Consider the following 20618-nt stretch of genomic DNA (forward strand, 5'->3'; position numbering starts at 1 on the left):
ATTATAGCCTGTTTCATAACCATCTGAAAACTCCTCACAGGGGCTTTGAAATCCTAGCGCTCTCTCTAATGTAATTAAGAATACCTAACATACTGGTAGGTTCTGCTTCACAGTTTGGTGGCAGTACACAGTTTCCTCAAAAGCAGACCATCATTCCTCTGTATCCTTATAGATGTTGACGATGTGATGCTGCCCTCTTCTGTCCAATCACAGAGCTCGTGATGGATTCACACATAAATCATTAAGTCTTCTCAATGAGCTGTCTGAGACAGCCAGCGTTGTCATGGCACTTAAAGTGCAGCTTACTTGGTCCGAAGCAGCGCCATTACTGTCCAGTGTCTGATCCCAGGTCAAGTATGGGACTGTCTTTACGTTACAGGCGGGGCTTAAAGTTTGGGGACTTTGTTCGAAAAACTAACTCCAACAGACTTTCCTCTTCTTACTGGGGAGACACTTTCACCGGCTCACTCGGACTTCAGTCGTAGGATTAACCGGGAAATCCACGGTGCAGAAATACCGAGCTGAAAGAAGCTAGCAAGAATGGGTCTGTTTAAGTTTCTGTGTGCGATTATAACCAGAGCGTTGTTCATCCTGGTGTCTCTGACCGGGGTCTGGAGGGTGACCAGGGTGAAGGAGGACCCCAATTACTGGTTCCTCACTTTCCTCTTTTTACCGCTGGTCGCTGAAATGATAATAACACTGAGGAGAAGAAAGGGAAAAGACTACAAATGGTAAGATGGGGTGCATTTATGTGAGTGATTACTATGTATAAGCTACGTAAGGATGCAAACAAACCCTAGCTTTGTATTTTTGGTGGCAAACTAATCTCAGCTTTCTCTGTTTTACATTTTCTTTTCTGCATATAATTAAATATTTTTTTCTAAAGTCTCCCCTTATCGACCCTTCCCCCATCTCCTAAAATACTCTGCATCCTGCCTATCCCTGCTCGGCTATTGTTCAAAAGGTCTTCGTGATAGTGAGGATGGGGTGGTATCCATTAACTGTTATTCCAGGGCACTTTACTGCTTCTTCCATATCTAATCTTAATCTGTAAACAGTGATCTGCTCTTCATTTTCCTGATATTTACAGTTTTCTTTTGTTGTTTTTGAACCATGAATTGTTGCAGTAAATTTTCTGTTGTATGCACTAAGAATCTGTGCAATTCAATATGTGAGCTTTGTTCTGATGTAAGTATCCACCCATGAAGTCTCCTCTCACATTCTTATATAGCCTATTAAAAACACATGTAGTGTTCTGTCTGATTTGTTACTCCTCACAAGAAACTGAAAGCTGAGGACTCCATTAATGATCATTTACAGTGCATCATCATTTATTTGATAATGCTGAGAAGAAAACTTCATCTACAGTCAGCCATATGAATTAAACAATACACTCAGACATGTAAATTGTGACTTTGTATAGTTTCCAATTTCTATAGGGACAAGATTGAATTTGATGTAGGAATAGATGATTCTGAGAACATTTTTTTTTTCAGTTCTCTTACTTTTAAAATGGGAAATATAGTTTTCCTCATTTTATCTCCATCACCAGCATGGAGGCATTACATTTCCAGGGTTAACCGTTTTGACATCCGTGTTCGTCCACACGGAGTCTTGTGAACATGATATCTCAAGGACATTTCCAAAGATTTCTTTCAAACCCCTGTCCCCAAACAATATATTTTGGAGGTATAAGGTCAATATCCAAAACTACTTCAGCTCTTCTCCTTGACTCAAAACTGTACTTCTGCTGTCCAGCAAGTGCAAGCTTTCCAAGGCATACAACCAGCTTTGGTTTAGCTCACTTCACGTCTAGTTTTTCTTTAAACTAGAACGGTGATAAATGCTATTGCTTCTTTAGCGACTGACTTAAAATAAGAGAACTCAAAGCAGAAAGCGCCCACTGCAGATTTTTAAAAGATTATTTATCTAAAATAATGTTTTATCCATTATTCTTTATTGCATTGTAAAGTATTTCCTCATCTCTAGTAAAAGTAACAACAATGTTAGGACTGTGATTTTTTGTTGTGGGTTTTTTTTTGTTTCCCTCAGATTAACAGCTGTATACCTTTGGAAAAGGTATCACCTGGGGAATCAGAGGAAAATATTTTACAAAATATGGCAATCCTTTCTGAACTGTATGGAAACCTCTCATCACACATGATAGACAATACCAGTGTACAGATTTATACTGGAAATGTGCTGTTCATATCACCCTTAACATAGGACTCTCACCTATGTGTCTCTTTCTTTTATTCTCTTTTTTAATTAATCAAACAGATAAAATAATGTCTTTTCATGTATTGTTGTCTCTCATACCATATTGTCATGCATATTACTACCTCCACCAAGGACGTTATGTGATCGGCAGGGTTTGTTCGTTTGTTAGTTAGTTTGTTAGCAACATAACTCATAATAATGGACAGATTTTGATGAAATTTTCAGGAAATGTCAGAAATGGCATAAGGAAGAACTGATTAAATTTTGGGAGTGATTCTGATCACTTTCTGGATCCAAGAATTTTTTGAAGGATTCTGTACTATTGGGAGATAGGGCTAATGGCAGAGGTCTGCGCTCTCCGAGTGCTTTTCTAGTTTTAAGTATTGTATTTTTCTTTTATTCTTGTTTAGTTTTCTTTTTGTTGTTTGTCACTGTAACCTTTGCACAAAAAGTAAGGACATTTGTGTTTGGTAGATCATTTCTTTCTTGGCAATAAGTCTTATACTGTTGGCTTATACTGTTGGAAAGCCTGTTTGTTTCCCTTTTAAATGATGCCAGATTTGTTAGGAGCATGAATTTGTGGGATGAGCAGCAGAGCTGAGTATGTGGGTTGCATCCATGAAAAATTTGCCAAATCTTCTCTGCCAATGCCAAACAGCTTATGTGTCTGTTGACTCTTGTCTTGAGCTTAAGTGCTGACAATCAGGTGCCTGACTGGCGCCTGATTGTCCGCACCTGTGAGCATGGGCCCTGCTACACTGTTCAGTAGTTGTCTGCTCCAAGAATTGGCATGCCGGCTCTCCGCAAAACCAAGTTGCAGCATTATTTGGAGTGAGCACTAGTACCATTTCCAAACTGAAGGCCAAGTTCCATTTAATTGTGGGTATCAGAGACAGGCCACAAAGTGGGCATCCCAAGAAGACTGTTTCCTCACCCTGTTAGCACTTAGGAACCATAAGCAGTCTTCTACAGTCAAGGTTTGCAGGACGATATTGCTGACGACTCTCTGCCCAGAAAATCCAGAACAGACTGCACGCAGCCAATCTCTAGTCTCATAGAGGTACCAGGAAGCCTGCCTTGACTGGCCTTTACTGTCAGGCCTGTTTGTGCTGATGTCGGCAACATGTGCTCTAGAGTCTAAACATGTGTCAGAACATTATGTTCAGCAATGAGTCCAGATTTTCCTACCACAGTTGGATCATAGAACCAAAGTGTGGAGAAGCCGCGAAGAATGCTATACTAATTGCTGTACTAATAGAGTAACATCTTTAGGTGGAGGCAGTGTGATGGTGTGGGGCGGCATCTCCCTCACTGGAAAAACAAGGCTTGTCATCATTGGAGGCAATCTCAATGCAGAGGGATATCAAGGTTACAGCCCCTGACCGAAGTCTATCCTCCACAATGACAAAGCTTGCCCCCACAGAGCAGGGTTTATCAGAGACTGCCTCCAGAGTTTGGGAGTGGGGAGAATGGAATGGCCTGCCAGCAGTCCTGACCTCAACCCCTTTGAACACTTGTGGGATCACGTTGGAAGTGCTGTTCATGCCAGAGTAAGCAACATAACCACATAGGCTGACGTAACAAATTCTGTTTGAGGAAGTGATGCCATCCCACAGTAGTGTATGACCAGGCTGGTGACCAGCATGAGGAGGAGGTGCCAGGCTGTTGTAGCTGTGTATGGTTCTTCCACACACTACTGAGGCCCCCGTTTGTTAAATTGATCAGTTGTTAAACTGTCAACATTTCTTTTTTCTTCAGATTTAATCATCCAATCCACCAAACAAAAGTTAATCGGAGAATAAGCTGTTTGGCATTGGCAGAAAAGATTTGGCAAATATTTCATGAGTGCAACCCACATACTCAGCTCTGCTGCTCATGCATGTTCTCAAAAATGTGGCTCCATTTAAAAGGATAGTAAACAGGCTCTCCAGTGGTATAAGATTTATTGCCAAGAAGCATTGTTACAACAAAGAAATAATCTACCAAACACAAATTTCTTTATGTGCTAAGTTTATTTCAATTTAAAAAAGCAAAAAATACCATATTAAAACTAGAATGGCCGTCTGAGGCGGCAGACCCACGCCTAAGCAGCGCCACCGAGGAACTCACGTTCCCATTGATTACTATGGTGTTCAAAATTCAAAGTGTGAGAAAAACCGAACGGGTGCACAGATCATCACAAAAATCTAATCGATTCTTCCCTGTCACTATCCCAATATTCTCTGAAAGTTTGGTGAAGATCCAACTTTCCGTTCTTGAGTTATCTTGTACACATACAAACAAACAAAGAAACGAACAAAGAAAGATACGGAACCCTTTACATAACCCCCTGTCAATTTCATCGGTGTGAACAACAATGAAAAACAAAAGTATTCTTTTTTAGGTCATATATTTCAAACAAGAACAGCATTTATGTGATCGTTTGATTTGTTGACATGATCATCCATAGGTTTCTTAGGTTGTTAAGTTTTTATCATCAACCAATGTAAGATGAATTTAAGCTTTGAAAATGTTTACTTTTTAATGTGTGACCATGAAATGTAGACTAAAGGGTAAATATTACATTTTTTTGCCATTTGTTTTTAAGAAGTGTTACTGAAGTGCTCTCTGTTGTCTTGCAGGTTTTCTCCTCCCATCTTTCTGTTTCTCATCAGTATCATCCCCTCTATCTGGATCCTGGAGCTTCACTATCAGCAGGATAAAAAGAGTGACCCTCAGGTACTCGACACAAGTTCTCATACTTTCCAGACACTTAATCTAATGAAGGATGTTGGTGGGTGGGACGGTTGGAAAACTGTAGCTCTTTGTAGGCCTGGACACACTATGTCATTCATTCATTCATTGGTGGATTACATCATATTCTGCATTTGAATGAAAGCTTAGAGCACATATGCTATAAATTGCAAAAAATTAAAAGTGTAAACATTAAAGTGTAACGTAAAATATTTCTTTGAACTGTTTTCAGTGCAAAAAGCTTGACTCCTGGGAAAACGTACGTAGAGTAATCACTCTGAATGAGACCCTTGGAAACCTCACATATGAGAACTACCTGAAGGTAAGAGTGACAAACTGAAATAAATCATTTTGACTTCACTTAGCTCTTTGAACTTATTCTCTTTCATGAAACGCCTATATAAAGAACAAAAATTGTACAGAAATGAATGGAACATTTATTATTCATGTTATAATAACCACCTTCACTGCAGTACAGATAATAGATTCTATGCTTAGAACAGAACTATCCAAGAGCTCTGAATTTTAGCAAGATAAAGCTACATATTTCCCAAAAGGCTCTTAGAAAATTTGAGTATATCCTCTTTATTCATCATTTATGGGTGCTATAACACAGAAATATGTCTTGCACTTAAATTGAGGTTTCCACGCTGTTAGACATCATCTACTGGTAAATATTTCAGCACACAGCCTCCACAAAACAAATCTTTTGACTTTTATCTTTTTTTTTTCAAGAGCACAAATAGTTGATTTACTCTGTGAAAATTTGGCCGATGACTTTATATGACCTATGTAAGCTAAAGAGACCATCAATAACAGGATGGTTCATTTCTAGTGGGATTTTTTATGCAGTGGTAAGAATCATCTTTGTTATTTAACATAAGTTAATTGCGATACATCCAGGAAATAGTTTAAGCTAGACACCAAAGCAAAGAAGCAGGACTTATGAACAGGATATCATGGGATGAGATATCTGTCATCTTTCTAACAAGGGAAAAACAGAAGTGAGACCAGAATCTGAACCTTCAGTATGCTGAGCAGCATGGAGGTTGTCTTTAAACAGTTAGGAATTAGTTAGGAAGGGCACAGGAAGGGTTTTGTACGTTTCAAAGATTTATACATTGGTAATGCCATGGCATCATTTGAAAAGTTACGTGAATTTTTTTCTTTCTTTTTTTTTTTCATGACACACATTTTAGGTACCTCAAGCAAGATATTTTGTCCTGTCTCAGTTGTCTGGCTCTCTAGTACCAACAGAATCGCCCATAGCTGATAGGGTCCTTTCTTTGAATCCCTAAGGCTGATATCAGCTCTTTGCGTTGCTGGATATTAGGCATGCCCTAACAGGTAAGCTGAGATCAGCATGGGAGGAGGATTTGGGTACTCCCATACTCAATCTGGTTAACTCTAATTCTGTGTGCTTACTGTTTAATTCACTTCAAAGTGGTACACAGAACTCATATCTCTAAAGCAAAACTGTCCTGTATGTACCCTGAGATCAGCCCATTATGTGCTGAATGCTGAAACTTCTCTTATTGACATGTTTGGGCCTCGTCTAGTCTTAACAAATATTGGAGAGCTATCTCTCACACTCTTTCTAAGGTATTTAATATCAAATTAGAGCCAAATCCTTTGATTGCTTTGTTTGGGGTCACTGGCGGCGAGATTTGATTAACTGCAGAAAAGTGACTCACTTTATCCTTTGCTTCTCTGCTCGCTTGGACAGCAATTCTTTTGAAATGGAGGGATTTTTTTACCACCCACTCAAACACAATGGCTTGAAGACATCATGTCTTGCTTAAAACTGGAAGAATTAGATATTCACTAAAGCACTCAAATGGGAAATTTCAGAAAACACAAGGTCCATTTCTGAATGCTTGCCAGACTCTATAGTGACTTGACCGTTAGGTGCTTTTTAATGACTTTGTATGCTTTTTTCTTACTTTGTGTAGGCTGTTGGTGTGACAGTGGGTTTATGGTATGTATAGTTCTCTGGTAGGGTCTATATATATATGTAAGAGTGTAATTTTTTTGCACATATCTTCCTCTCCATACTTAATAAGTCTAAGTGTAGTTGAGCTAAAGCCAGCTGCTTTACTGTACACTAATGCTTGCATAACTAGAAAAGCACTCAGAGAGCGCAGACCTCCGCCATTAGCCCTATCTCCCAATAGTGAAGAATCCTTTTAAACATTCCTGGATCCAGTTGGTGATCCGGATCACTCCCAAAATCTAATCTGCTGATTACTCCCTCCCCGGTGGGGTGGAGACACAGTGAGGCAAAGCATTGGCTTCGCTACGTGTGGAAGTCATGGCAGAGGGTGAATATTCTTTTATTCCTCCCAGCATTGTAAGTATTCTTGCTACAATTCACTGTCTTTCTCTCTGTTATGCTCCGACTCATCTCCTTGACCGGGCGTGCATCTTTCAAACTCTATAAACTCCAAAACATTGAATAAGTTACTCATGTCCGCCATCTCCTGGTGTAAAGTGGTAACAGCACAGACCAGCGCCGTTAGCCCTATCTCCCAATAGCACAGAATCCTTTAAAAATTCCTGATCCAGATCAGTCCCAAAATCTATTTAATTCTTCCTTATGCCATTTCTGGTATTTCCTGAAAATTTCATGAAAATCCGTCCATGACTTTTTGAGTTATGTTGCTAACAAACGAGCGAACAAACAAATGAACAAACCCACCCGATCACATAACCTCCTTGGCGGAGGTAACTATGGTACTGTCATCCAGCACTGCAGTTTTGTTACATTATGAAAAAATTCAATAAACATATCTGGAGTGAAAAACAGTTTAGGCTGACTGGCCTCACTCTCGTGTGTTATCTTCACCTTTCCAGTTTGTGTAGCTGTCCTTGACTGACTTGATGAATGTTAGTTATTATATCTCTTGTCATGGCTCCAGCTCTCTCTGAGTTAATCTTTGTATATTTGTAGCCCTTCTGTAGTCTCTTCTGAGTCCTGCCTGTGTTTGGGCTTTGGATTGTCTTTTGCCCCTTGGATTGGTTTTTTCAAAACTGCACTAACTCTGGGGTCACTGTCTGCTTTTGGGTTCTATCTTACTTGGTACAGTTTCCCTTTTAACTCACAATGTGTTCTTCGAGTGTTCTTTATATAAACATTGTGACCACTACCACACCCATTTGGCCTTGGGAATTGTAAAGTTTGTTGGGCACACCTGCAAGATCTGGCTTCAGGCTTCAGCCTTTTACTCTGAATGAGTTAGAAAAACAATGTCAAAGCTCTCTAACATAATGGAGCCTTCTAAAGGCAAGTCCAGTGATATGCTTTGTTTTTATTGTCAACAAATCTGAGTCTCATAGATGAAAACAGTCAGCAGCAAATGTGTGCTTTACAACATGAAGTCATGGTTGCACCACATTTAAAGCTGTTAAAAATCATTTTAAAGCATATGAGGGGGAAAACTTAAAGATTTAGGTCATTTGTTGGAGAAACCAAACATTTGAGGCCAATGTTTGAAATTGGAAAGTGGTCAGAGACTGACCGATGAATATTGGCTTTGGGGCTTTCATTGACTTTATTGCCACTTGATAAATTTTTCACTATATACTGACTTGTTTCGTTAAAACTGAAAGCTTATGTGAGGAGTTTTTAGCTGAAAGACACTGAAATTTCAGTTTTGGACCACAAAAGCAAAGGATCCTTTAAGTTTAAAGACAGATAATTTCTGTTTTTTAAATTTGAATGTCTGAAACTACTGCTGCAGGCTGAGATTTCCCGCTCCTCGCTCACAGAGCTGTTTCTTGCGCCTGTTCGTCCGCTCAGAGGGGATTCACGCCGCTCCACTCATTATCGCTCCACCTTCCACTCAAATTTCTACCCGCTCCACTCCAATCATTCACCGCTTACTCAAGGACAACACAGAAGCACATTACCATTACCATCTTCTCGGTTTCAGACACTGGGAAATACTGATGTTTTTAAAAAATGACGATGGTGTTAGTATATCAACACTGTGCAGGCATCTCAAGTCTCTCGGATTATTCCAGCGGAAAGCCCAGTCTGACATGCTGGATGTCGCTGTCTCTCTGCAGGAGCAGTGAAACCAACACGGGATGCTTCACGGATACAAATTCTTGCAGACGCATTCTGGGTGAGACATGCTTCAGATGCATGGTGTGAGTGGTACCGGAGCGAAATTGGAGCGGGATGGAGCGCAAGATAAGGTGCCGGTCCAGCTTTTTTGAAAAAAACCGCTCCGCGCTCTGGCCAAAATCCTTCCGCTCGTGCTCCCCGGTTGCTCCCGCTCCGCTCCGCTCACATGCTCTGCTCCAAGCCGTAGTTCTCTTACAGACTGAATAAGATTGAACTACAGGATCTTCTTATATTTTGCCACATTAATTTTATCCTCTACCTTTATAAGTATTCCAGGGCCGGCTGCTGAGAAGCATTCCCACAGCATGATGCTGCCACCAGCATGCTTCACAGTGGGAATGGTATGTTTGTGGTGATGTGCAAACAGCGTCTTGTCTGATGTCCCATTTTGATCTCATCAGATCCAGGAACTTTCTTCCACCTGACCATGGAGTCTCCCACATGCCTTGATGAGTTTTCTTCAGTGGCTTTCTCATTCCCAATCTCCCACTCTGAAACCCTTTCAGAGTATTTATTGGTATCTTGGTGGCCTTTTTCACTTGTCTGCTTCTTGTACAGTCACTCAGTTTGTGAGGGCAGCCTGGTTCAGACAGATTTATACATGTGCCATATTCCTTCCATTTCTTGGTGATGGATTTATCTGAGCTCTGTGTGATGTTCAGTGCCTTTGACATTTATTTGCAACCATCCCCTGACTTATACTTTTCAATAACATTTTCTCTGAGTTGCTTGGGATGTTCTTTTGTCTTCATGGTGCAATGGTGGCCAGGGATACTGATTAACCAGTGCATAGAGCTTCTAGACACAGGTGTTTCTGTACTACAATCACTTGAAACATTCACTAAGTGAGTGAGACTACAAGCAAAAATTGGCTGGGCCTCTGTTGAATAAATTCAGTCAATTTAAAGGGGGTAAATAGTTATGCATTCATTAAGTTTACATTACATTTTTTATTTAATTGACATTCTTTTCCATACATTTATGATCAGGTGTCCTGTTTTGTGGGGGTGACAATGAGGATAACCAAGCATGCACTCTGTGGACTGTTACTTTAAACAGAAGCCAGTAGCCAATCAGGAAGCAAGCTGACTGAAGAAGGGAGCACAACAAACACAGCCATGGTGATATAATAAACATGGAGCATAAAGTTAGATGGACATCAGAAGTCGAAGACCAGTTCATTGATTTCTGATAACAAAATGAGTATCTGACAATGATAGGAGTTTGACCTGAATTTCTACAACAAAAATGTACTAGGTAGTTAGAAAGCCAGATTTAGCTTGTATCTTCCAAAGATTTGTTTGATTGTGCAAGATTTCATCATTTGAGAGTGGAGACTCTGGTTGTTGGTGAATTAATCTGTTAGTATGTGGAGGGCTATGTTTATTTATCATGCTTCACACCACTCACTATAATAATGAACCAGTTAAATCTGTCTTTATTTGTCATCAGATGTTTTCAATGTGTGCTGGTCTGAAGAAATACATTTCAGTCTCTCTTCCTTTTCCAGAACATCAACCAGGTTTTATCATCTCTCTGTTCCAATGACTGGATCCTGGCTCTCCATCAGATCCTGCTCATCCTCCTCATTGTGGGAAAGTGGCTTCTTCCCTTGGGGGGCGGGGTCACACGGGATGAGCTATCACAGCTACTTCTTATTTTTGTCGGCACTGCTGCAGACATCCTGGAGTTTACCAGTGAGACACTGTCAGATGTCAAGTGGGTGTCTTAATGCTTTATCCTGTTTGCATTGTATGTCTGCTGTGTATACTTCTGAATTTGTCCAAAGAGTACAACTCAGTACTTTTAAGTTGTGGTTACTCAATCTGGGTCTAAAACTCATGTCCCTAAAGTGTTTATCTGATGTGAATGCATACACAAAAAGCAGCCTCCTAGTGAAAATTAAATGAAGTTTAAGGCATGACCCTGACTGTGTTTCTGCAGGGAGAACAGTCCCCAGCTGGTCTACATCATCCTTGCTGTATGGACTTGGAGCATGTTGCAGTTCCCCCTACATCTGGCCGGTCAGTGTGCTTGTGTGCTTTTGAAGCTGTTAAAGCTTATAATGCAGCTGTTCTTGTTGTTCATTATCCCTATCAGTGAGGGCCGATCTAAACAGTGTGTTTAAAAATGTGCTAAATATTTGTAAAGTCAGCCTTGCCAGTCCATTGCTCTAAATAAACAGTTAGGCTGGGACTGCTTGATTTGCTATCTCCAGCTTTGTCAAATTATTAACCCAGGAATCCATTTTCTTTTCCCCAGAAGTGACTAAACCACAAGGGCTTTTTGCAGGAACATGGGAATGTCCCTACTTTTAGATGTTTTTTCTTAAATAAGCTTTCCTAAAAAGGAATATCTAGCAGGAAGGGAGGACTAAAGAAGTTTGTATAAATGTTGACAGACTTAAGGAGGGAAATATAGCCTCACAATTTGATATATAAATAAACTTGGACTGAAATGTCAGTCTGATAAGAGAACAATATTACCAGGACAAGGCCTAACTAACAGAGCCGTTATGAACTTGTAATACTGAGCACAAACAATATACATTACAGTGTATGCCTGGAAAAGACAAACTGCATTAATAGTGTCAATTATTCATAATGCAAACTTTAATAATTCACATATGGATGCTCTTCCTAATAATGCTTCATTCATGGGAAGTTTTCCTGTCATGAGGCATTTAGAGCACTTAGAGCTGTAGTGCACAGAGCTCTGTTGTGTTTAGAAATGATGTGTGTAAGTGTCTGGGTGTGTCAGTTTAGTCCTGCAGTCACCCACAGTATGTTTGAACTAGTGATGTGCATTTGGAAGAAACCTGCCAACTCGAGCATCTATAATGTTAATGATCAATTAATTGATTAATCGTTATGTTTGTATAAAAACATGCAGACATGGACATATATATATATAATGTGCAAGGTCTTTCTCTAAACTGAAATAGTCCCACACCACACTTCGCTTCGCTCTCTTCATTTTGCATTTCAGGCAACTTGAGATAATGCATTGCGCTGCTCGAGTACTTTTTCGGTTTGCCCTCTTCCTCTCTCCTTAAGTTAAATCACCCCCTGATGGGTAAGATGTCTCATTGCCTTTGTTAAAACCCACTCACAATGTCATGACGGTAGATATTGTAGTGCAGTGCAGAGTAAGACGTGTTTAGTCTCTTTATTAAATGCCAACATCAGATCGACTAAATTCCCCATGATCAACCAAATTCTTAACGACCAATTAATCGATCATGGTTTAATTGTTCCCATCTCTAGTTTGAACGCAGGGTAAACACAAGAAGTGTTGATGTGTACATAAATCGGAGTTTTACAGTTTTTTTCTTTGCCCTTAAGAAATTGAGAAATATACGTAAACCTTCTAAGTGGCTTTTTTGAGTTTTAGATTATTAGCCCACAATCTTAACCAGATAGTAGAATTGTTAGTTTTAGTCATGGGATATAGACTGCATGTTCCAGTACATTTCACAATTCTAAATGCTGCCTAACAGATCACAAAACTTGCAACCATCTGTTTGAGAATCTTCATTTTTAACAAAGATTTTGATTCTGTTGTTGGACTGGCCTTGTATCTTCTGTTATTAAATGTTTTGTACCTTTTGTTTGAGGATAAGGCTGCTTGAGAAACAGAAAAAGCAGTCTAAATCTTGAAGATATCGAAGAAGAAAAGCTGAAAATCTCTCCGTACAACAAAAGAGTGAGAACTGTGAGAACTCATTGTAATGTGTGATATAACTAGTGAATCACTGGTGCCAAATATCAGTATTTACACATAAAAGACACAGCACTCTAAGCAAATTGTCCTGCCAGTTAGACTCACTACATCACTACGTCAGGAGAACTCTCCATGGTGAAAAATGAAGGAGAGAGGCGTCCTGCACTTTACCTGTTTAGAGGAATTTTATATTCTGATTTTATACAGAGTAATGATATGGACCCTTTGCATGTGGGGCCCTGCCTGGTTCCACTCCTGTCTGGACCATAAAAGAGACATGATACTTGCTACATACTAGGGATAAAAAATCTTGTAACAAACCTCCCACAGTAATTTGTGTAGTGCAACTGTTCTGTACATAAATCTTAGAAATAAAACTCAGAAAAGTTTTATGTTTAACGGAATGCATGCCATAATGTCATGTGAGTGATAACGTGGGCCATAGCGTAACGTGTCATAAGTAACGTGCCATAACATACCATGTCATAATGTAATATGTCATAACGTAACATGTCATAACGTAACATGTCAAAAATTGTAACTGTGTAACTGTGTCATAATGTAACTTGGGTCATAACGTAACTTGGGTCATAACAAAACGTGCCACTTGTGAAGTGTCATAACATAATGTGTCATGATGTAACATTTCATAATGTAACATATCATAATGTAACGTGTCATAATGTAGCTTGTCATAACGTAAGCTGTCATAACATAACCTGTCATAACTTAACATGCCATAACATAATGTGCCATAATGTAACATGCCATAACGTAACTTGCCATCACGTAACTTGCCATAATGTAACGTGCTGTAACATAAAGTTTCATAAAGTAACGTATCAAAAAGAAACATGTCATAAGGTAACATGTCATAGTGTATCATATCATAGCGTAGCGCGTCATATTGTAACATGTCATCACGTAACGCGTGCCATAACGTGAGGTGTGTCATAACATAATTTGTCATAATGTAACGTGTGTCATAACGTAATGTCTCATAACATAACCTGTTATAATTATGTTATGACACACATATAACGTGTTATAACGTGACGTGTGTCATAACATAATTTGTCATAATATAACGTGTGTCATAACGTAACGTCTCATAACATAACCTGTTATAACATAATGTGTCATAACACAACGTGTCATAAGTAACTTGACATAACGTAGCATGTCATAACAAAACATCATAAAATAAACATGTCATCATGTAACCGTTCATAACGTAACCTTTCATAACTTAACATTACATAACGTTACATGTCATAACGTAACATGTCAAAAATTGAAGTGTCATAACATAACTTGGGTCATAACATAACATGTCAAAATGCAACTTGTCAAAACATAACACGTCACAACATAATGTGTCATGATGTAACCTGTCACGATGTAACGTGTCACAATGTAACGTGTCACAATGTAACGTGTCACAACGTAACATGCCTTAACATAAAATGCCATAACGTAACGTGTACAACATAATGTCACAACATAACGTGTCACAACGTAACGTGTCACAACGTAACGTGTCACAACGTAACGTGTGTCATAACATAACATGCCATAATGTAACATGCCATTACATAACATGCCATTACATAACATGCCATAACATAAAGTGTCATAATGTAACATATCCTAACGTAACATGTCATGACGTAACATGCCATAACATAATGCACAGCACAATGTAACGCGTGCCATAACATAACATGTGTCATAATGTAACGTCATAATATTAAGTGTGTCATAACGTAACGTGTCATAACGTAACATGTGTCATAACGTAACATGTCATAACGTTATCTGTGTTGTAACGTAACATGTCATAACATAACCTGTTCTTATGTAAGGTGTCATAACGTAACGTGTCATAATGTAAGGTTTCATAATGTAACATGTCATTTTATTACATACCATAATGTAACATGTCATAATGTAACATGTCATAACGTAACATGTCATAAGGTAATCCATGTCATAATGTAACCTGCCATAACGTAACATGTCAAAATGTAGCTACTGCGTGCCATAACTTAATGTATCGCATATAATGTGTCGTAATGTAACATGTCATTAACATGTCATTTATAGGTGAAACCAGAAGTTTATATACACTATATAAAAAGGCACATAAACTTTTTTTTCTCACCATCTAACATTAAATCAGATTAAACTTTTCCTGTTTTTGGTCAATTAGGATTACCAAAATTATTTCTATTTGCTAAATGCCAGAATAATCAGAGAGATGATTTTTTAGACATTTTTTTATTATTTTCTTGAGAGTCAGAAGTTTACATACGTTTCATTAGTATTTGGTAGCATTGCCTTTAAACTGTATGACTTGGGTCAAACGTTTTGGATATGCTTCCACAAGCTTCTCACAATAGTTTGCAGGGAATTTTGGCCCATTCCTTCTGGCAGAACTGGTGTAACTGAGCCAAGTTTGTAGGCCGCCTTGCTCGCACATACCTTTTCAGCTCTGCCCATAAATTTTCAACGGGATTGAGATCAGGGCATTGTGATGGCCACTCCAAAACATTGACTTTGTTATCCTTAAGCCACTTTGTAACCAGTTTGGCAGTATGCTTAGGGTCATTGTCCATTTGGAAAACCCATTTGCGCCCAAGCTTTAACTTCCTGGCTGATGTCTTGAGATGTTGCTTCAGTATTTCCACATAATGTTCTTTCCCACTGATGCCATCTATTTTGTGAAGTGCACCAGTCCCTCCTGCAGCAAAACAACCCCACAACATGATGCTGCCACCCCCATGTTTCACAGTTGGGATGGTGTTCTCAGGCTTGCAAGCTTCCCCCTTTTTACTCTAAATGTAACGATGGTCATTATGGCCAAAAAGTTCAATTTGAGTTTCGTCAGACCACAGAACATGTCTCCAAAAATTAAGGTCTTTGTCCCTGTGTGCATTTGCAAACTGTAATCTGGCTTTTTTATGTTTCTTTTGGAGTAATGGCTTCTTCCTGGGAGAGTGGCCTTTCAGCCCATGTCGGTACAGGACTCGTTTGACTGTTGATAATGACACACTCTTATCAGCTTCAGCCAGCATCTTCACAAGGTCTTTTGCTTTTGTTCTTGGGTTGAGATGCACTTTTCGGACCAAAGCAAATTCATCTCTGGGACACAGAACCCGTCTCCTTCCTGAGCGGTATGATGGCTGGACATTCCCATGGTGTTTATACTTGCATATAATTATTTGAACAGATGAACGTGGCACCTTCAGGCATCTGGAAATTGCACCCAAGGATGAACCAGACTTGTGAAAGTCCACAATTCTCTTCCTGATATCTTGGCTGATTTCTTTTGATTTTCCCATGATGTTACACAAAGAAGCAGTGTGTTTCAGGTGTGCCTTAAAATACATCCACGGGTGTGCCTCTAATTAACTCAGATGTTGTCAATAAACCTAACGGAGGCTTCCAAAGACATGACATCATAATCTGGGCTTTCCCAAATTGTTTAAAGGCATAGTAATCTTAGTGTATGTAAACTTCTGACTTTGAAGAAAGTAATAAAAATTGTCTAAAAAATCCTTTTCTCATTATTCTGGCATTAAGCAAATAGAAAAAAGATTTGGTAATCCTAATTGACCAAAAACAGGAAAAGTTTAATCTGATTTAATGTTAGACGGTGAGAAAAAAAAGTTTATGTGCCTTTTTATATAGTGTATGTAAACTTCTGGTTTCAACTGTACATGTCATACATGCCAATAACACTTTTTTCTAACACTTATCTGTTTGCTTCCTGTAGTTGTGAATACCAAACCAGACAGTGAGGGGGATCCAGGCTCCCAGGAGGTTTCTCTCTTGGCCAAACACAGTACGGACATGTGGAACATCGTAGAGGCCCTATTTATCCAGGACGGGCCCTTTCTGGTGGTCAGGCTCACTGTCATGACGTACTTCGACGTCTTCCACCAGATGCTGGTTTTCTTTGCCATCAAGAACTTCTTGGTGGTCATATTGAACTTGTACAGGTTGGCTGTGATATGCCAGGACTTCAGACTTTCCAGCAGCAGCAGAACCACTGAGGGCAACACTGTGCTCGGACTCTGACGATTCAGGGAGAGGGAGAAATATTGTGGACTAAATTTTAACTGTTACAGTGAACTGGTGAACATGGCCTTTGGAGCAGAAAAAGAGGGGGATGCTTGTCCTCTTTTTTCACTGTGCACTTAGATCTTTTAAATCAAGAATCAAGAAGTATAAACAACTGTTTCCTCATACTTTCAAAACAATGAAGTTTGGAATTTTACATGATTGCCTAGAATTGTGCGTCCTACAAAGATGTACTTCAATTCAGTAAAACCTGTAGTTAGAGAAAGTTGAATTATTGTATGTAAGGGCATGTAAACATGGTAGTCTAAAATCAAGCTAAATCAGTTTCCTCAAAACGGGGTTAGTGCACCTAGACAATGCATTTGGAGATCAGTTTACATTTGCATGTCTGGTTAGTCGGACCAGACAGGACTGGGCATTTTTTGCTGGGTGTTGATACTGAAGTTGAACAACAAATGCTAAGTGTAGTAGGAGTCATGTTGTTATTCAAGTATATATCACCATAAACCAGAGGTATAGTGTTCATCTTTTTTATGCCAAAAGTAAAGCATAGTGTGTGCAAAATGTACAGAGCTGTAAAGTTGATCATGTTTTCATCATTCAACATACAGCTGCTGCTGCATGCTCTAGTTAGTAAATTCTCACACAGTCTAAGTATTTCTCGGGCCAATCCAGCCAAATTACCTAACCGGGCTATAACTGTAGCTTGTCTTTACTATGCATGTGAACATACTGAGGGGCATGCCAGTCCTTCTGGAGCTATCCTTTATCAACTCAGTTTAAACTCCAACATACAATCAGTGCTTGAATGTGAAAAATTGAACAAATACAGGAGAAAAAGGGGGAGAAAGACAAAAAACAGGGATGCAGACAGGAAAACCTGAGCTCAGCACATACAAGAGCATCAGGTGGATCCTTTAAGTTGAAGAAAGTCTCAGGTTAGATGTTAAAAACTTAAAGGTCATAAATGTCTTTCAAAACTCAGATTGTTACTCGCTAGAAGACTTAAATCTACATGGTATTTGACTGAGAGATATCTGAATCCTTTAGCCATAAAATCTACACCCTCAAGTGAGGTTGTAACAATACCAGGTTTTGAGCTTAGTAGTTATACGACCTAAAATCAAATGACATGGATATCACTGGTCATACTCTTGAAAACAGAAATAGCAAAACGTCAAGGAACTCAATACAGGACAAATATTTGTTTTTAATCACTTTGAAAGTGCAGACTAACCTCTGCACTCCTACACCCTTTTGAAAGTGCACAAACACCTTTTCTCTCTTCTCCCTACCTTTGGTTACAATATGAGTGGAGATCTCTATTTAAAGTTAGATTTTTTGCTATGTAAAATACTAGTAGGCATTAAAAAAGCACAATATTATTATGTGAATTATACATATTATATAACCTTTTGACAATCTTTCTGTCAAATATTGGTTACATAATATTTTATTATTCTTTTTGGTGGATTTACTTGTTTAAACAACAGTTCATGGCATTTACAGCAACCTGTTTCTTAAGAACAAAGGAAGATAATCTGGCTTTAAGGTGAAATACGCAGGGAATGAATATCAGACACAACAAAAAATGCACTTGCAGATGATTGTTCACTTGCAAGATCTGCAAAAACCTTTGATACTTAGGGCAAAGGGAAGCAAAGCAGTTGAATCCCACTGTTAAAAAAGGACTGGCACTAGGTAAATATGTCTGATTTACTCGTAAAAGTCTTAAAATTGATTTTAAAAAAGATTAGTGAGCAGCAACCATGTTGCATGGTTCTATTTATAAAAGCCCAAACTTATATAAAAAAAAATATTATAGTAAGTCAGAAGGTTTGATCAGCTTCTAAATGGACACACAGCACCAGAAATGGCAAGATAAAGCTGTTCAAACCCAAACTGGTTAGGTTACATGACAACATAATTTTTGGCAAATGTATTTTTAACTCAGCCTCTCTAGGTAATTGTTTTATTTGTTTTAGATTTGCTTTTACTTTTTTATTTATCCAAAAGGCGCTTTTTTGAAAATCTCTTATAGCCAAATAAGAAGAGTTTTTAAATCACTGATATTTAGAAAAGTCGTCTGTAAGCAGAAACATTTTCCTCAGCCAGATTTCTAGCAAAGTAGTTCCTGGTGTCTCGTCGAGCGGAAGTGAGAGCATGGAGGAAAAGGAAGAGAGGAGACAGAGAGATATATTAGGTGACATGAGCTGCAAGTGTTGACACAAGCAATTTTCCTGTCTCAATCCAGAAGGAAGTTAAAGCTGAGTGTAAAAACATCCTACGCTGTAGCAGAAGGCAGTCTGAAAAAGACTGAATATCAACATTTGATGAGAAAAACACAAATTCTGATTATGAAGGGCATTTAAGGGGTAAATCAGGAAGTAAGAAATATATTTTTTCTTATAGTGTTGCTACTTTATACTTCTTTGGTTACCAGTATTCCTCTTTAAAAATGGAGAGATGTTCACAATCACAATTCAAATATTTACTGTTGGTAATCTTTAAAGGATGGTTGTTTTTCTGTGAGCTGATAGAAATGAGTCTACATATTGACATTATGTTAAAAAGGGCATAAAATATAAATTTTCACTCAGGTAATCAACTCGCTTTGAGTTGTGTATTTGATGCTTTAATGTGAAAGTTTAAAAATGATAACCTCAGCACACACTGTACAGCAATGAGGAAAATATATTCTTGTTCTTCTGTTGTTTTTTTGTTTTTCTTGCCCCTAAAGAAAGCATTATACCCATGACTGTCCAAGTGTTTTTACTGCCATATTTGATCTTTTTTATATATTATAGTCATTTATCAATTTGCTATTTTTTGCTCTCAATTTGTGATAGAAGAAAGGACATTTTCTCAATTGTAAGCTTTTTATGAAAGTAACATCTGGACTAGTGACATATTATGATGTGGTGAGTTTGAGATATGAGGGTTTTCTAACAGGTGTGGGAAAGTACCATTGGGTATTTGGGATATATACAATATTTATGATTGAGATTTGGGCATATCACATAATTCTGTAGCTTTGTTAACTGAAAAGAGATCCTTTGAAATTTTTTTCTTTGTTAGCTATGATTCCAATAAGTAAAATAATAATGGGCCCCATATGGGTCTTTGCATGGGGTCTCTAAAATCACCCCTGAGTACCTGTACTAAAGTTCTGTGCTTTAACTCCAACAGGTATATGTCCAGTGTTTAAGTTGATCCAGTAAAAGCCACAGTATGGATCTATTCTAACTTTTACAATGAACTACTATGGTTTAAATGGATCAACTCCTCTCAGTCATATTAATACTTGTATACCATGAGACAGAGGTCGTGGTGCTGGAGTTACAGCTATTTTTAATTCCAGTCTCTTAATTCACCTTGAATCAAGGCTGAATTATACTTCATTTGAAAGCCTTAGTCTAATTTTTTTCTTATCCAGATTCAAAACCCTCTGAGTCACTTTTATTTATTATAGTTTACTGCTCTCCTTGTCCTTATACTAAGTTTCTAACTGAATTATCTGAATTCCTCTCTAGCCTAGTCCTTCAATCAATCAATCAAATAATTATAACATCCACCTGGACGTTAAAAATGATAGCCTTAGCTTTACTCCCCTGTCATTAATGGACTCAGTTGGCTTCAGACAGGGTGTTCATAAACCTACTCACTGCTTTAACCACACCCTGGACCTTGTTCTAGCGTATGGCCTTGAGATCAATAATTTAGCAGT

General features: G+C 38.5%; 1 protein-coding gene across 1 annotated transcript; it reads left to right on the forward strand.

The window, feature by feature from the left end:
* Positions 1-305: 305 nt before the first annotated feature.
* On the forward strand, positions 306-19640 carry LOC121511523 (transmembrane protein 26-like). The gene is made up of 6 exons (XM_041790264.1): positions 306-731; positions 4842-4938; positions 5186-5275; positions 10593-10801; positions 11027-11106; positions 16584-19640. Exons 1-6 carry the CDS (start codon positions 541-543, stop codon positions 16886-16888), a joined length of 972 nt encoding a protein of 323 aa, XP_041646198.1. The 5' UTR covers positions 306-540; the 3' UTR covers positions 16889-19640.
* The last annotated feature ends 978 nt before the right edge of the window (positions 19641-20618 follow it).

The sequence above is a fragment of the Cheilinus undulatus genome, linkage group 6 (assembly GCF_018320785.1).
Source record: "Cheilinus undulatus linkage group 6, ASM1832078v1, whole genome shotgun sequence".
In the NCBI taxonomy this organism is placed as follows: Eukaryota; Metazoa; Chordata; class Actinopteri; order Labriformes; family Labridae; genus Cheilinus; species Cheilinus undulatus.

Bases quoted from the DNA above. Each gene is read 5' to 3' on its own strand.
- LOC121511523 (XM_041790264.1), top strand. From the start codon at position 541: ATGGGTCTGTTTAAGTTTCTGTGTGCGATTATAACCAGAGCGTTGTTC. The intron at 4,939-5,185 runs GTACTCGACACA...AACTGTTTTCAG, and splicing joins ATAAAAAGAGTGACCCTCAG to TGCAAAAAGCTTGACTCCTG. The intron at 5,276-10,592 runs GTAAGAGTGACA...TTCCTTTTCCAG, and splicing joins CATATGAGAACTACCTGAAG to AACATCAACCAGGTTTTATC.